The 13,982-nt window shown below is 41.8% G+C and overlaps 1 protein-coding gene and 1 long non-coding RNA gene across 3 annotated transcripts in view; one reads left to right on the top strand and one right to left on the bottom strand.

Annotated features, from left to right (window-relative positions):
• LOC306807627 overlaps positions 1-13,982 on the bottom strand; it is a 356,348-nt gene that overhangs the window by 137,680 nt on the left and 204,686 nt on the right. The window lies entirely within an intron of this gene.
• The window catches only part of CHL1 (cell adhesion molecule L1 like), a 120,650-nt gene that overhangs the window by 93,048 nt on the left and 13,620 nt on the right, over positions 1-13,982 (top strand). For both annotated transcript variants that reach the window (XM_079317334.1, XM_079317335.1), the window contains 12 exons: positions 23-134; positions 825-991; positions 2,413-2,578; positions 3,938-4,062; positions 6,151-6,252; positions 6,465-6,662; positions 7,795-7,865; positions 10,682-10,904; positions 12,062-12,177; positions 12,334-12,538; positions 12,751-12,873; positions 13,600-13,779. In XM_079317334.1, coding sequence (XP_079173460.1) covers positions 23-134; positions 825-991; positions 2,413-2,578; positions 3,938-4,062; positions 6,151-6,252; positions 6,465-6,662; positions 7,795-7,865; positions 10,682-10,904; positions 12,062-12,177; positions 12,334-12,538; positions 12,751-12,873; positions 13,600-13,779 — 1,788 coding nt within the window. The remainder of the gene's footprint in view (positions 1-22; positions 135-824; positions 992-2,412; positions 2,579-3,937; positions 4,063-6,150; positions 6,253-6,464; positions 6,663-7,794; positions 7,866-10,681; positions 10,905-12,061; positions 12,178-12,333; positions 12,539-12,750; positions 12,874-13,599; positions 13,780-13,982) is intronic.

Consider the following 13,982-nt stretch of genomic DNA (forward strand, 5'->3'; position numbering starts at 1 on the left):
CCTTGAAATTTTTCTCCTGCAGATATTGCCCCCCTGATCCTGACCCCAGATGGGGAAAACTATGCCACAGTTGTGGGTTACAGTGCCTTCCTGCGCTGTGACATCTTTGCCTCACCTGCAGCAGATGTCATATGGTAAGATACTGGGAATTTTTTTATTTTTTTTTTCATGTGAAACAAGTTTCTGGAGGCTTTCCCAAGCTTGAAAAGTCTGCTAGTTGTTATTTCTATGGAGTTCAGAATAGAAATTTGCAGCAAAGCTATATATATATATATAAATAATATAAGTTTTCTGTGTTTAAATGTGCTTTTAAGAATTCTGAAGAGCTAGTTTGGGAAAAAAGTTCCTGGAAGTCCCAATACCTGTTTGAGACAAATGCCAAGCTATACATTAAACAAAACCATGCTGTTTATAGCCAAATCCTGCTGCAGCTTCATCAGTTTCATGCTGACAACTCTTCAAGTTTGGAGACATTATTGAGATGGAAACACAGTGACTTACAGAACACATTTTCCTGGACATGCTTCCCATAGGGCTGGAAATCACAGGATTGTCACAGCAGGTGACAGGTGCAATAAAATTGCAGGTGGCAGCTGTAGATTAAAGACAAGAGTATTTTAGGGAATTTTTTAAACTGTCCCTGTGGGTTTGGTGTGCAGGACTCTTAAATCATAAATTCCCTTTATAATTTGCTGCACGTGGATGAAGTGTCTCGCTAATCCCAACTTTAATTGCTCGGGGGCAAAGCCAAACCCCAAAATTCCCCTGCAACAACCCCCTAAGCACTTCCTGCAGTAACCCAGGCCTGCTTTTCCCATCTTTAGGACCAAGGATGAGATCATAGAGCCCGTGTCAGCGTTTCACTACGACTCCAACAGGAATGGCACCCTGGAGATCAGGGATGCCAAGAAGGAGGATTCGGGATCCTACGTGTGCTGGGCGAAAAATTCTGTGGGGAAAAGAGCAATCATTGCTAATCTGGATATAAGGGGTAAGAACAGAAAGGAACTCACAGCTGCTGAGATTTTTTGTCTGTAATTTTCCAGGAAGTGGTAAATATTCAGTGCAGGGTACAGGTGTATTCTGTGACTTTAGGAATTCTCTGGATGTTGCAGTCTGAAATTGTCACAGGTCTCTTTTCAGCTGTTTTTCCATGCTCACACATGGTGCTCATTTTCTTCTGGATGCTTGCAGAAGCTGCACAGGCCACCAAAAATTTGCATTTGCACATTATTTTGAAAGGATTTCCCCTCCTTTTTCCCTGTTAGACTCAGGCCTGACCCTTGGGAACCTTCCCTGTGCTCCTGGGTTTGTTTGCTCCCTTGTTGATCCAGATTCTTTCCTGGGATTTAGGGATTCCCTTCCCTAAAATTCCTTCCCATCTGTTGATCAGAAGGCACACCCCAAACTGGATTAACTCCCACGTTGCAGGACTTTGCACTGGGTTTTTGCCTGTTTGTTGATAAATATTTTTAAACAGAGCAAAAAAAAATCCTCAGATGTGTTTACTTATAAATTTTAGATCCATCCCTTGTGCTGCAGCTCTGTTTTAAGGGATTTGTGTGGTTTGTTGGCAGGAGGGGTTTTCCCACAGGTGGCATTTAGTGGGTTTTCTACAAATTTATTTAGGATTTAGGGCTTGCCAATAAAAGACCCTGTTAAATACTCAATTAGCAAAGCTCTCTGATGTAGGTTTGCTGTGACAAACTTGAGGAAAAACCCACTCTTTGTGTTCCATTTCCACCCACTCCCTGGCTTTGGGAATTTTACAGTGATAATAAACATAAAAATGTACAATGAAATTCTCACAGAGCAACATTTCACAGCAGAAATAAATTCAGCTAAGTGCTTTCTTCTTACTTATTCCTCTCTTTCTGCATTCAGATTACAGTCAATTAAAAGAACAAATTTGATTGCAATAATTTTTTCTCACTTGACTTTAATAAGCTTCTAATTTTTCTTGGATCATTGCCAAAGCTTATTTCAAATGGCAATTAGACATAAAAATCATATTCAAGCCTTTTATTTTTTTTATAATCCATTTCATGACAGGCTGCTAACAAGGATTTTCACCTGTAACTTTTTTTTTTTTAGTGGATATTTGTTGATTTTTTTTTTCTGGAACTCTTTGGTTTGGAGCGAGCTAAAAAACATTTCAAGATAAAAAATGTTTGAAGATGAAAAAAATGTTTCAAGATAAAAAAAAAGAAAAGAAATCCTGGCAAATATCTATTTCAAATCCCACCATCCTTCACTTGAAATGTTTGTACATATAAAAAAAAAAAAAAAAAAAAAAAAAAAAGACATGATTGTTGCTCCTGAGGTTGATTTGTGTAGATGAAGTGCTTGGTGAAAATTTGATATAAAAGCCTCTTTCTCACCTAATCAAAGTGTTTTTCTGTGATCAATCAGATGCCACAAAACTTGTTGTTACTCCGAAGAACCCCCGAGTGCTGAAATCACATTCAATTTTATTGAAATGCCAGGCTGAGTATGATTCCCACTTGAAACACAGTTTTAAATTATCCTGGAGGAAGGATGGGGATGAGCTGCCAGTCAACAGCACAGAAGGTGGCAGGTGAGTGGGGAAGGAACAAGGCTGTTCTTGATCTCAGCTGGATAATCTGCTGTGGTGCTGGAGTTTCATTAAACATGAGCCTTAATAGCTTGAAATGCAAATTTTTGTCTGCAAAGAGTTTTCCATGTGACATGTGAATGGATCTGCATTTTATACACATCTATATCAATGCAGCAGTGTGAGTTTTGAGCCAAATGGGTTTGGGTTTATTAACTCTGTTACCATCATAGCAGAATATAAAGTTAGATATTAATATATACATAATTCATATATATATATTTATTATAATATAAATGTTGGCCCAACCCAAAAACACAATCCTGACTCCAGTGCAGATTGATTCTCCACTTCAGTGGAACCAGGATTTTTTTCTTGTTTGCACTTATTTGGCCAAAACAAAGTCTTGGCAGTGCTGAAGTGATGGTAAACACGTTTCAGGCATTCTGCTGTGAATTTTTCCTATATATGAGTTTAGGATTTGCAGGTCCAGGCAGAATTTTGCCCTTTTTTGGGTTTCCATTGATGTCAAGGGGCTGGAGCTCAGCCTGTATTCCATAGAGGGTGCCACAGGGGGCAATCTGATGTCTTTATTAATTACCACAGCAGAGAGATGGTTCCCAAATACTGGAGAGGTGAGAATCCTGCTGAGCCTTGTAGGATGGTGAGGCAGTGCCATGGAAATTCCATGTTTGCCATGGAACCCATGGCCTTGGATCCTTGGCAGCTTCCCTGGTGCTTTGGACATGACAAAAGTTCCTTGGGAATGCTCAGTTTCCCTCAATCTTTTAAAAACTCCATCATAAACCCCATATCTGTGTCTCATTAATGACTGGATGCTCATCCAGTGCATCTCAATGTGGTTCTTTTCAGAGCAGGATTGACAGGCCAACCTCCAGCCACGGAGGCAAAATTGCCACAAAATACAAATAATTCAAAGAAATAAGAAATAAAAATGTATAAATAAATAAAAATAATAAAGAAATAAATAAAAATAAACAAATTATTAGAAATTATTATATAAATAAATTATTGTGTAAATATAAATTAATTATATATAAATAAATTATATATAGATAAATTATTAATTAAATAAATAATTATAAATAAAGAAATAAAAATAAAAATAATAAATAAAAATAAATAATAATAAAAATTACAAATAATCAGCACAGTGCAGAGCAGAACCACAATAACATTTCCATGTCACAGAGCCCAGTGTGCAGCTTTTTAATGAAAATGCCCCAAATTCTTTTACGAACAATTTTTCAGCCAACGACGTCTGCGTGCCGTACTCATCCTATGTACTTTCCCAACCCTTACTGTCTTTTTTTTTGTTTTTTTTTTTAATTTTTCCTGCAGGATAATCCTGGACAGGGATACCCTGTTCATCTCCAGTGTGCTGCTGGAGGATCAGGGGGTTTACAGGTGTGTGGCCAGCACTGCCCTGGACGCTGCCGAGGCGGAGGCACAGCTGATTGTTCTGGGTAAGGTCCATTTTCCTTGCAGCAGGAATCAGCCCTGCAGCACTTCTGCTTCTCTGCTCCTTTTCACAGAGCCTCAATAAGCCAATTTCACACAGCCTCTCACTCCTTAAGCTCAGCTGTGCTGTCCCTTATCTCTGGGAGTGGCGATGCTGGCACAAACTCGATTTATTTTCATCTTTGGTGTGGTGAGATGAGGCAGAATTTTTGTCTCAGTTCAGTGGCTGCAGGAGCTGCCTGGGCTGGAAGGTGTCAGAGCACACTGAGAATGGTTCTGCTGCTGTTTGAAGTCCTTGGCCAGTCCTTCACTTTACTTTGCACAAACATTGGACTGTTTTTTGAAGGCCATCAGGACAATATTTGGATGTGCAGCTCCTCAGGAGATCAGTGTGAGTTAATCACCTAAAAGGAATTAATTCTATCTGTAAATCTGAGTATAAATGATTGTCCAGAGGCAAAGAGCAGAGAAGAGCTTTGACCCCTGGGTCTGAAGCTTGGCATCCTCACAACCTCCATCCCTCCCTAAAGGAGCACTTGGAATTAAGAGGATGAACTTGGGCTGTGCACTCATTGCACCCAAGGGCAGCAGCCAAAATTCTGATTTGTGGTCACAATTTTGGCCAGCCTGGCCCAGGTGAAGGTGTCCCTGCCCAAAGGAGGGGGCTGGAATTAGAAAATCCTTAAGGTTCCTTCCAACTCAAACCATTCTGTGATTTGATGATTCTCTGACAGCTTTGCATCATTTTAATTACATTTATTATTGCTTCATTTTACATTTTTCATTTATTGCTGGCAGTGATTGTAGTAAGAAATAAGTCAATCTGCCCTTCAATATGTTTTTCCATTTAAAAGGAGTGATATTTTTCAGTAAACAGTAAATTAGGAAGACACTGAGCACATTATTTATGGTGCTGTGTCCTTCAGCGCTGTATAATTCAAAATGTTTGTAGATTATTCGTTACTTCACTTATGAAAATTTCATAAAGCACTTTATCCCGTTTTAAAAAGGTGCTTTTCAGAAGAAGAAAAACAGTTTTGTGCTTCCCCCCTTATTTATTGTATATGAGAAAGGTCTTGGTGAATTAACATCTCTTATTTTCCAAGTGAAAAATTCAGGTTTTTGCAATTAAAGACTTGTGAGCTGACTGAAAAATGAAATGGAGACATCAGATTAGGGGCAACTAAGAGTAAAATAAATACTCAATTAGAATAATTCTAGTATTTTTTGTGTTTCAAATGAACAGGTAGAGGGATGAGAATATTTAAGATGCACCATCACCATCTTTAAATTAATATATTGAATTTTAACCAGCTGTGCTCCAAGGATAGAGCAGCAACAGGCCTGTAGATTAAACTGTGCTTTCCTGATTTTTTATTTCCCAGGTACAAGAGAAATAGAGAAAAAAATGCAAAGAAAATAAAAATATCCAAATATGAAATGTTAAACTTCTTGATGTAACCTGAGATGAAAACTCAGTATTTTAATTTTAAAAAATCAGTACAAACACAGTGGATTTTTTTCACAGTGACGAAGAGAGTCATGGTGGTGGAAGTCACTGGTTTTTCTGTAAGAAATTACTTTGTCAGTCAGAAGTTTAGTTGGGACAGCATTAGTTGAACTGGCAGGTAATGAATTTTCCAGTTCCTCATTAATGTAGATCACCATGGCTGGGATAATGAATCTTCTCCTTCCACTCACACCCCCAAAGCCAAAGTTCAACAACTCAGAGCTGAGGCATCTTCTCCCACTCTGATTTGTCCCAGGGTAAATCCAAGTGATGCTGGCACAACATCCTGCCCAGAGCAGTGTCAATACCCATTAATGATTGGGTGAATCTTGGGGTTAATTTGGAAAGAAAAATCAGCAAGCACAGTGATGTGGGTAGAGGGAGATGAATTTGAGAAGGATTTTGTGTTTATTAGGGGAAAATCAGCACCAGGAGATTCGGGATCTTTCAAAGACTTCCCACAGTCTGTCCATCTTGAAATCAGGAGGTTTTTCACCACCACCTTCACTGACTGTGCTGTTCCAATGCCAGGACAAACAGAAATACCTTCCTGTGCCCCTGACACTTCTCCTTTCTTTCTCAGATGTTCCTGACCCACCAGAAGACCTCCAGCTCTCGGAGAACCAAAACCGGAGCGTTCGACTCTCCTGGAGAGCTGGGGCCAGCCACAACAGCCCTGTGAATGGTAGGAAGGGGTTTCCAGCACAGTTTTTAGGGCTGTTTAGGATTCTGGAACGTGCTGGTTGTCACAAGACACAAACCCTGCTGATGGCCAGATTTAATCACTTTAACTACGACAGTTTTTTTTTCTGTAAATTCATTTCCACCCGCGCTGTTGACACTAAGTTGTTTCTTTAACCCATTTTTCCTTTGTTCTTTGTCTTTTTTCCTGCCCAGAGTCTATAATAGAGTTTGAAGAGAACCACTGGGAGCCGGGGAGGTGGCAGGAGCTCAGCAGAGTGCCAGGGAATGTCACCACAGCCCTGCTGTCCCTGGCCCCGTACGTCAATTACCAGTTCCGCGTGGTGTCCGTCAACGCCGTGGGCAGGAGCCAGCCCAGCCAACCCTCCCTGCGTTATGCCACCCCTCCAGCTGGTAAACCTGCCCCTGCCTCCATAAATATCAGTGTTTTCTGTGCTTTTTTTGGATTATCTGTGCCCTCCCATGCTCCAGAGGGTGTGAGGAAATCAGGGTGGCTGGCACTGCTCGGTGGTGGTCTCGGGGGTTATTAAAAGTTGGTCCTTGTCTTCTCTTGTGGTGGGAATTGTCCCTAGCTGGTTCAGTGGACTGGAATGACCCTCAGTAATTTTGGTGGGGTAGGTGACCATTTAAATTGATTAAAGCAGCACACTTTCAGAGGGATAAAATCAGCTGGAGGATATCTCGTGATATCCTGATAATCGTGATCTCACCGTATTCTGATATTTTAGATGGGTGCCTTGCTGGGATGAATTCTTCAGTGATTGGTAAAAAAGAGCAGCCCAGCAATTGCACATCAAATCTCCAGGCATTGTTTTGTGCATTTGATGTGCAGTTAGAACAAATCTAAATTTTAATGACCCAATTTCTGCTCTCAATGAAATTCCCGGGGATGCCAAAACAAGGACTCCATGCTGCTGGGTTTTTCCACACCTCACTCTGATGATTTTTGCACCTTTTGCATGGACAAACAGGTCCTGGGAAAGGGCTGGGTTTACAGGGAGTCTTTCAGGAGCACTAAGCTTGTCAAAAATCTCGATTTACAGAGCATTCACTGGGGCAGAAAATGTTGTCTCCCTGAAAGTCATTTTAGAGACCAACTGTTCAGCACAGCATTTGCATTCCTTGGCATTTTCTCTCTTTGTTTCCCCATTTACACCAATTTCAGGTCCTTCTTCAGCTTTCCAGCTGTGTGTGTACCTCTAATGATGCACCTTCTGTTTGCTATCCCCACAGGGAGAAAAATCTATTGCTCATAATCCCCCCACATCTGGTGCTTTCAAATCCAAAAGTCACAGTTCTCTGTTAGCTGGTGGCTCCAACCATCAGGGGCACTTAGGATTCCAAACTGCATAAATGACATGTTTGGGTCCCATCAGCTTGGCTGATCCAAGTCATGCATCTCATGAGTGATTTTTGCTTAAGTGTCTGTCACTAACAGGGGAATTTCCCATCCTTTTTGGCATTTGAATGCTAAATACAAATAAATGGGATGTGCAAACTAACCTTGTCACCTGTGTGTTTTCAGCTCCAGATAAAAACCCAGAGAACATCCGAGCTGAATCTTCTGAACCCAATGAATTGGTGATGAAATGGGAGGTAAGGCAAGATTAGCAAATCCTATAGGAACGATCCTTTATTCTTCTGAAAGTTGAATTTGACTTAAATGTATTCTGGATTTTCAGCCCCAGTATCATTTTTGTTTCAAAATACTTTTTTATGTCTGACTTTACAGGATATTAAAAAAAAACCCCTGAAATCATGTAAAGCATAATGAGAATTCGCCAACATTTGCTCTTCTTTGCTTCTTGTATGCAAGAAATTGATTCAAATAATTGTGGTCTTACCCTGCTCTGCAATTAAAATTACCAGCTAGGCCCAGGGAGAGGATGGGTGGCTCATGGCTTCTGCCCTTCCAGCCTGGAAGTTTAAAAATTTCACAGATTCCTTGCCCAAGAGAATGTGATTTGAATTTTTACACCAAGAACTAAAGGCATGTGGATAAACCACCAAAACCTGTGACGTGCATCAAAGGAATTATGTAAAAATCTGGAGGATGGTTTCCAGACTTCAAATTTCCTGGGTTTTAAGCCTCAAGCTTCTGTGCCAGCAGTTGAGTTATGTATTCCTTCATTTAGCACAAATATCCACAACTGTGGAAGGAAGCAGGTTTTTGTTGAGGCTGGAGTTACACACAATTTGCATATTTACTCCTCAATCTGCTGCTACCAGTGAGGAAAAGTAAATGCTTCCCAGTGGGAAGTCATGGTTTGGGGTATAATTGCATCCAAGAGGTGCCCTCAATGTACATGGGCTGGGATTTGAATGGGATTTTTAGCCCAGGGCCAGGGGAGACAATTCTGCCTCTCAGAAAAGGTTGAATTTGATCTTGGAGGCCATTGCCAATTTTAATGAATCAATGAAATTCAGAGTTTTAGTATCCACTACTTTTACTGGGAAATACTGGGATGACCAACACACCTTTGAACAGCAGGAATTTCATAATCATTGCTCAGACAGGGCAAAAGGGGAGGTGAAGCTGATCTGGAGGGAGAGAATGGGATGGAAAGGCTTGGTTAAATCTTGTTGAATCATTAACATGTTGTAAACAGGATATTCATTTATTGATGGCATTTCCTGGGTGCTTTTCAGAGGAGCTGCTGGGCACTGCACATGCTATTTGTGACAGACAGAATGATGTTAATCTGCCTAGTTTGGATTAAGAGGCCAGCTGAGCTTCAGTGACTGGGATTTTCAGCCAAGGATTTGCTGCTTTAAGGAAGATCAAAATAAGAGTCAAGCAGTGCTGCAATTTAACTCTATACAATAATTTTTATTTTTTAGGTGGAATTTTTTACTTCTCCAGCTTCTCTTGCAAATCCCATTCCCTGAGATCTTTGCTGTTGAGGTGGTGCCTGTGAGAAAGCTGCTCAATCTCCCAATTCTTTTGCCACAGACATCCCAAAGATCCTCACCACAGAGCAGATCAGTGGGAATTTTTGCAGATCCTCCAAATTTAGGTCTCCCCATGCATGAGGAGCATCAAAGGGGAATTACTTTCTACTGGTATTTGATGCAATTTCCTGTCAGACCTCTTGGATACAAACCAGCTGTTACACATTTCATATTAGCCTATATTAAAATATTATTAAAAGCAGCCTATATAGTGGGAAACACCCATAGCTGTTGCAGTGTGTAGCTTTTTTTGGTGGGATAGGTGATTATTTAACTTTCTTAATTAAAGTAGTGTGTTTTCAGAGAAATAAACTCAACTTGATGATGTCTCATGACAGCTATTGCTATACATCTCCTAATATTTTAAAAATTCATGTTAATTAGCTGGAAACCCTGCTGGGATGAATTCTCCAGCTGATTGGTAAAAGCAGAGTGGCCCAGCAGTTGCACATTAATGTCCAGGCATAATTTCCAACATTTGGTGTGTAGTTAGAACAAATCTAAATTTTAATGACCCAACTCGCTGTGCTACATAAAATTCTAGGATAAAATGCAAATTTTATCTGTGCTAAAAGGCACACACAGCCTTATGCCAAACTGTGCAATTCAGTTGTGCTGAAGGGATGTGGTTTTACCTCACACAGGAAAACCTGTGACAAAACAAAACCTGATGTGTGTAGGAGGCAGAAATACAGCTCCTAGCAATTAATCTGGATTTTAATCCAAGCCTTTCACCCTCCTTTCTCTTGAAGTCATGATGTTGTTGTTCCAATCATCCTCAAATTAAAATAACAGCAAAAATTCAAAGCTTGGGGGTTTTGCCCCTTTTTTCTCTCAGTGTTGTAGGACATGTTCCAAAATTTTCCCCTGTTGGTTTTGGGATATTTTGCTTTTTATTTTATATTTACATATATATCTATATACAAACAATGGGGCAGGTCTGCTGGAGCAGCTATCTTGAAGCTTTTATTCCATTACAGCCACCAACCTCATTTTACAGAACTAAGAGGGAGATGGAAACAGCTTTAGGTGCTTACAACAGCAGATAAGCTGTTCTTAGTTACATAGTCTCTTAAAGGTTTTTTTAGTCAATAGGATAATATTAAAATATTAAAAGCTGACAAGTGTTTGTTCTAGACAATTAGTAAACTTACATGTATCTCTTGCTTCTAACAATGCTTACTTGTAATGGTTTAAAACAATGGGTATTATTAAGCTTACATAATTCTACTGTCTTGCTAAACATATTTTCTAAGGTCTGTTTCTACACAGCACACAGCTCTATTATTTCCTGATCTTTCATCCCCAACTTTTTTGCATTTCTTCACTCTGAGATTTGCTTTCCCACAGCTTTTTGAGAGTCTTGCACTTCTTCTATTTCCTACATTACCCTGCTCCCCTTGGCTGCTGTTTCGTGGTTACAGCACAGGCAGACAGGATCTCTTTTGTCTTCTCCCCAGCCACTGAAGCCCCTGGAGAGGAACGGGCCGGGGCTGGAGTACAGAGTCAGCTGGAGGCAGCGGGGCGTGGAGGGCGAGTGGAACGAGGAGCTGGTGAAGAAGCACTCGCTGAGCGTGCGCAACGCGCCCACCTTCGTGCCCTACGAGATCAAAGTGCAGGCTGTCAACGACTTGGGCTCTGGCCCCGAGCCAGACATCACCATTGGCTATTCAGGAGAGGATGGTGAGTGGCAGGAAAATGTGAAAATGGGGTTTTCCCTGTGCTGCAGAGCGCCGGGGTGTGGAGTGATGGATTAGCGCAGAGCTGCCAGTGCTCAGCCTGATGGGCTCCATGAGGCTTGGGCATGACCCTGCTGGGTGCCTGGATGCCAGCCTGCTGGACTCTGAGGGGTTTTTTTGGAAAGGTCACTTGTGCTCTCATTAATCTCAGTTGTTGGCTTAGTCTGGGTACTTGTTTGAAGGCCACAGTCCATGAGAAGTCTCTGAAGTGTAGCAGTCGTGTTGTACTTGGTAGGAAAAAAAAATCTTTGGGTTCTCTGAGGCTTGACCCAACAGTTTAACACTGTCAGAAATTAAATACTCTGACAATTAGGGACAAACTTGCAGGCAATGGCTGTTTGAGTGAATTTCCAGGCAATACCACGTGTTACCTTGTCCAAGAGTCCCTGATGAATTTGTCATCTTCTCCACCCATGGGTTTTCCATGGCTCCCAGGTGGAGATTCAGTCCTGGAAATTAACTCAGTGGTGGTCAGACAGGAGAATCCCACTTGGGCAGAGATGGGAACAGGGAGGTCTGGTGGTGCAGAAGAGATGGTGAATAGAGAGAACTAGAAAAAGAAACTCCACATGTTTATTTTCTTTGTCTCTCTGTTATGAGTCTAATTTTACATCTACCAGTGGAAAATCTTCCTCACAATTCAGTTGTCAATGGATCAAGGCCTCCTTTTTTTCAGGCACTGTAATAGCTCTCTGTGTTATGCAGTGATTAAAATCCTACTGTTTAATGAGCTTAGTTGTAAAATGAAATTGATTCTAAAAAAAACCTCTATGATTGCCTTCTTGAGTGCCGTATTAATCATTTCTTTTATTCTTCTCACTACTGTAAGCATTGCTTGAAACAGGAAATCATAAATACTGGTGGAGAAATTCATGTGTCCCAGTGCACATGTATTCCAACCCTCAGCAGAAAATACAGAAAAATAATGTTTATTGGCCCATTCCACCCACTGGATGCAGGTGAAATGGCTTTTTGCCTGCTTGCAGTGAGATTGCACAAAGTGGTGTGGCTGGAGTTGGAAAGCCAAGCCCTGGAGCTGTGAGCAGTGTGAATCTGGGCTCTTGAAAGAGTTTTTAACACCTGGGACTTTTGTTTTTACAGTTCCAGATGCTGCTCCTTCGGGCGTGTCAGTGGAGATTGTGAACAGCACCCTGGTCAAAGTTTTCTGGCTTGGGATACCAAGGGACCGAGTTCGTGGCCACTTAAGAGGCTACAAGGTGACAAATTTCTCTATAAATATTTGTATATCATTGAGTAAATTATTAAATGAGTCCCAGATTGCAATCGCTCATTTTTGGGAAGGTGAGAGAGATCATGATCATGCTCATTCCCATACAACATGGTTTTTTATAGAAATTCCAATCTCCTCGCAGGTAAACTGGTGGAAAACAAAAAGCTTGCTGGATGGAAAGAGGCATCACCAAGAGAAACACTTCCTGAAGTTTGCAGGAGACAGAAACTCTGGGATGATCCCTGGCCTGGACCCCTTCAGTGAATTCCACCTGACAGTTTTGGCTTACAGCTCCAGAGGAGATGGCCCTGAGAGCTCCCCTGTGGTGTTTGAAACTCCAGAAGGAGGTAAGATGGAGGGACATAAACTGAAACTGTCCTTGGGAAAAGGTGAGTTGATTCCCTTATTTAAGGTGACAATAAAAACTCCACTCTTTATAGGAACCTTCACTTGAAAGGGGAGCTGTGGGTGTTGAGCTGAATGATATCCTCATTTAATAATCATTTGTAGGGACAGACATGTTCACTCTCCTCTGAAAGCTCATCCTTGTGTCTTCCAGTCCCTGAACAGCCACGTTTTCTCAGGATCATGAACTTTGACGAGGACTCAGTCACTCTGTCCTGGGGACTTCCCAAGAAAGCCAATGGCCACCTCACTGGCTACATTCTGCAGTACCAGATAAGTACGTGCCTCGTTTGCTTTGAGTTCAGAATTGGAGCAGGATTAGTTAGGAAACTCCAGGTGTGATGTGCACAGAGGCTGCCAGAGGGCAGGCTGCAGTCAGCTGCAGAGCTGAAAGTTTTCCATGCACTTCTTCCCATGGAACCTCCCATTGCTCAGGACACGTTTCCGTGCCTTTGACCTGTTGGAACCCTGGAAACTGAGAATTTTAGGCTTTCTGTGCTGACAGGCACTGACCCCACTGCTTTTGACTTGAGGCTCTGGAGAAAACTTCCAAAATTGAATGATAGAACTGGGATTGTGGGTGTGTAGTTGGAATAGAAGTGTGTGGTATCACATGGTGGAAAACTTAGAATTTAAGGGTTTAGAGTATAGTAATAGGTATAAAGCAAGATGGAGGTTTTAGGGCAGAGGTTTTCTTCCCCTTCTTCTTCATGAATCTGGGTGATCTTGTTTAATTGGATAGGAGAACCCCCATTGCGGGCCATGGGTGGTTGTTTATTGGGTTAAAAGTAAAACCAACTTAGGTATCCATTCTTAATTGGCCAGTTTGGCCTTAAAAGGCCTTCTAGAGACTAAAACACATCTCCATTTTATCCTGTCAGCTTGAGGTGCTGTAGAACTCACAGTTTGTAAGAACGTAACGCAGATAAGAATTCACAAACAAACCCTGTTGAGCTTTCAACCCAAGAGAAAGAATCCAAAACTCGCTGCCCTTCCCTTGCAGTCAACGGGACGCGCGCGGTGAGCGCCGTGAGCGACGTGAGCGTCAGCAACCGCTCGGTGCAGAGCTGGCACCTGGCAGGGCTCAGCCCCAGCACCAGGTACAAATTCTACATCAAAGCCTGCACGGCCAAGGGCTGCGGGAAGGCGGCCACCGAGGAGGGGCTGACGCTGGCCCAAGGCGGTAAGTCCACGGGATGCGGTTGGAGAATGGTGGGGAAGATGTTGTGTGGAGGTGAAAAACTGATGGAATGAGGGACTGGAGGGTGTTTTAGGTGTCAGGGTGTTTACAATCTGGGCTGGTACTGGAGTTAAGTAGAAAGGGACTGTGGGAAAGTGACTCAGCTGAAAAATGTGTGTAGGTAAAACATTACAAAATAAGGGCAT

Source organism: Erithacus rubecula (assembly GCF_903797595.1).
Source record: "Erithacus rubecula genome assembly, chromosome: 13".
Classification (NCBI taxonomy): domain Eukaryota; kingdom Metazoa; phylum Chordata; class Aves; order Passeriformes; family Muscicapidae; genus Erithacus; species Erithacus rubecula.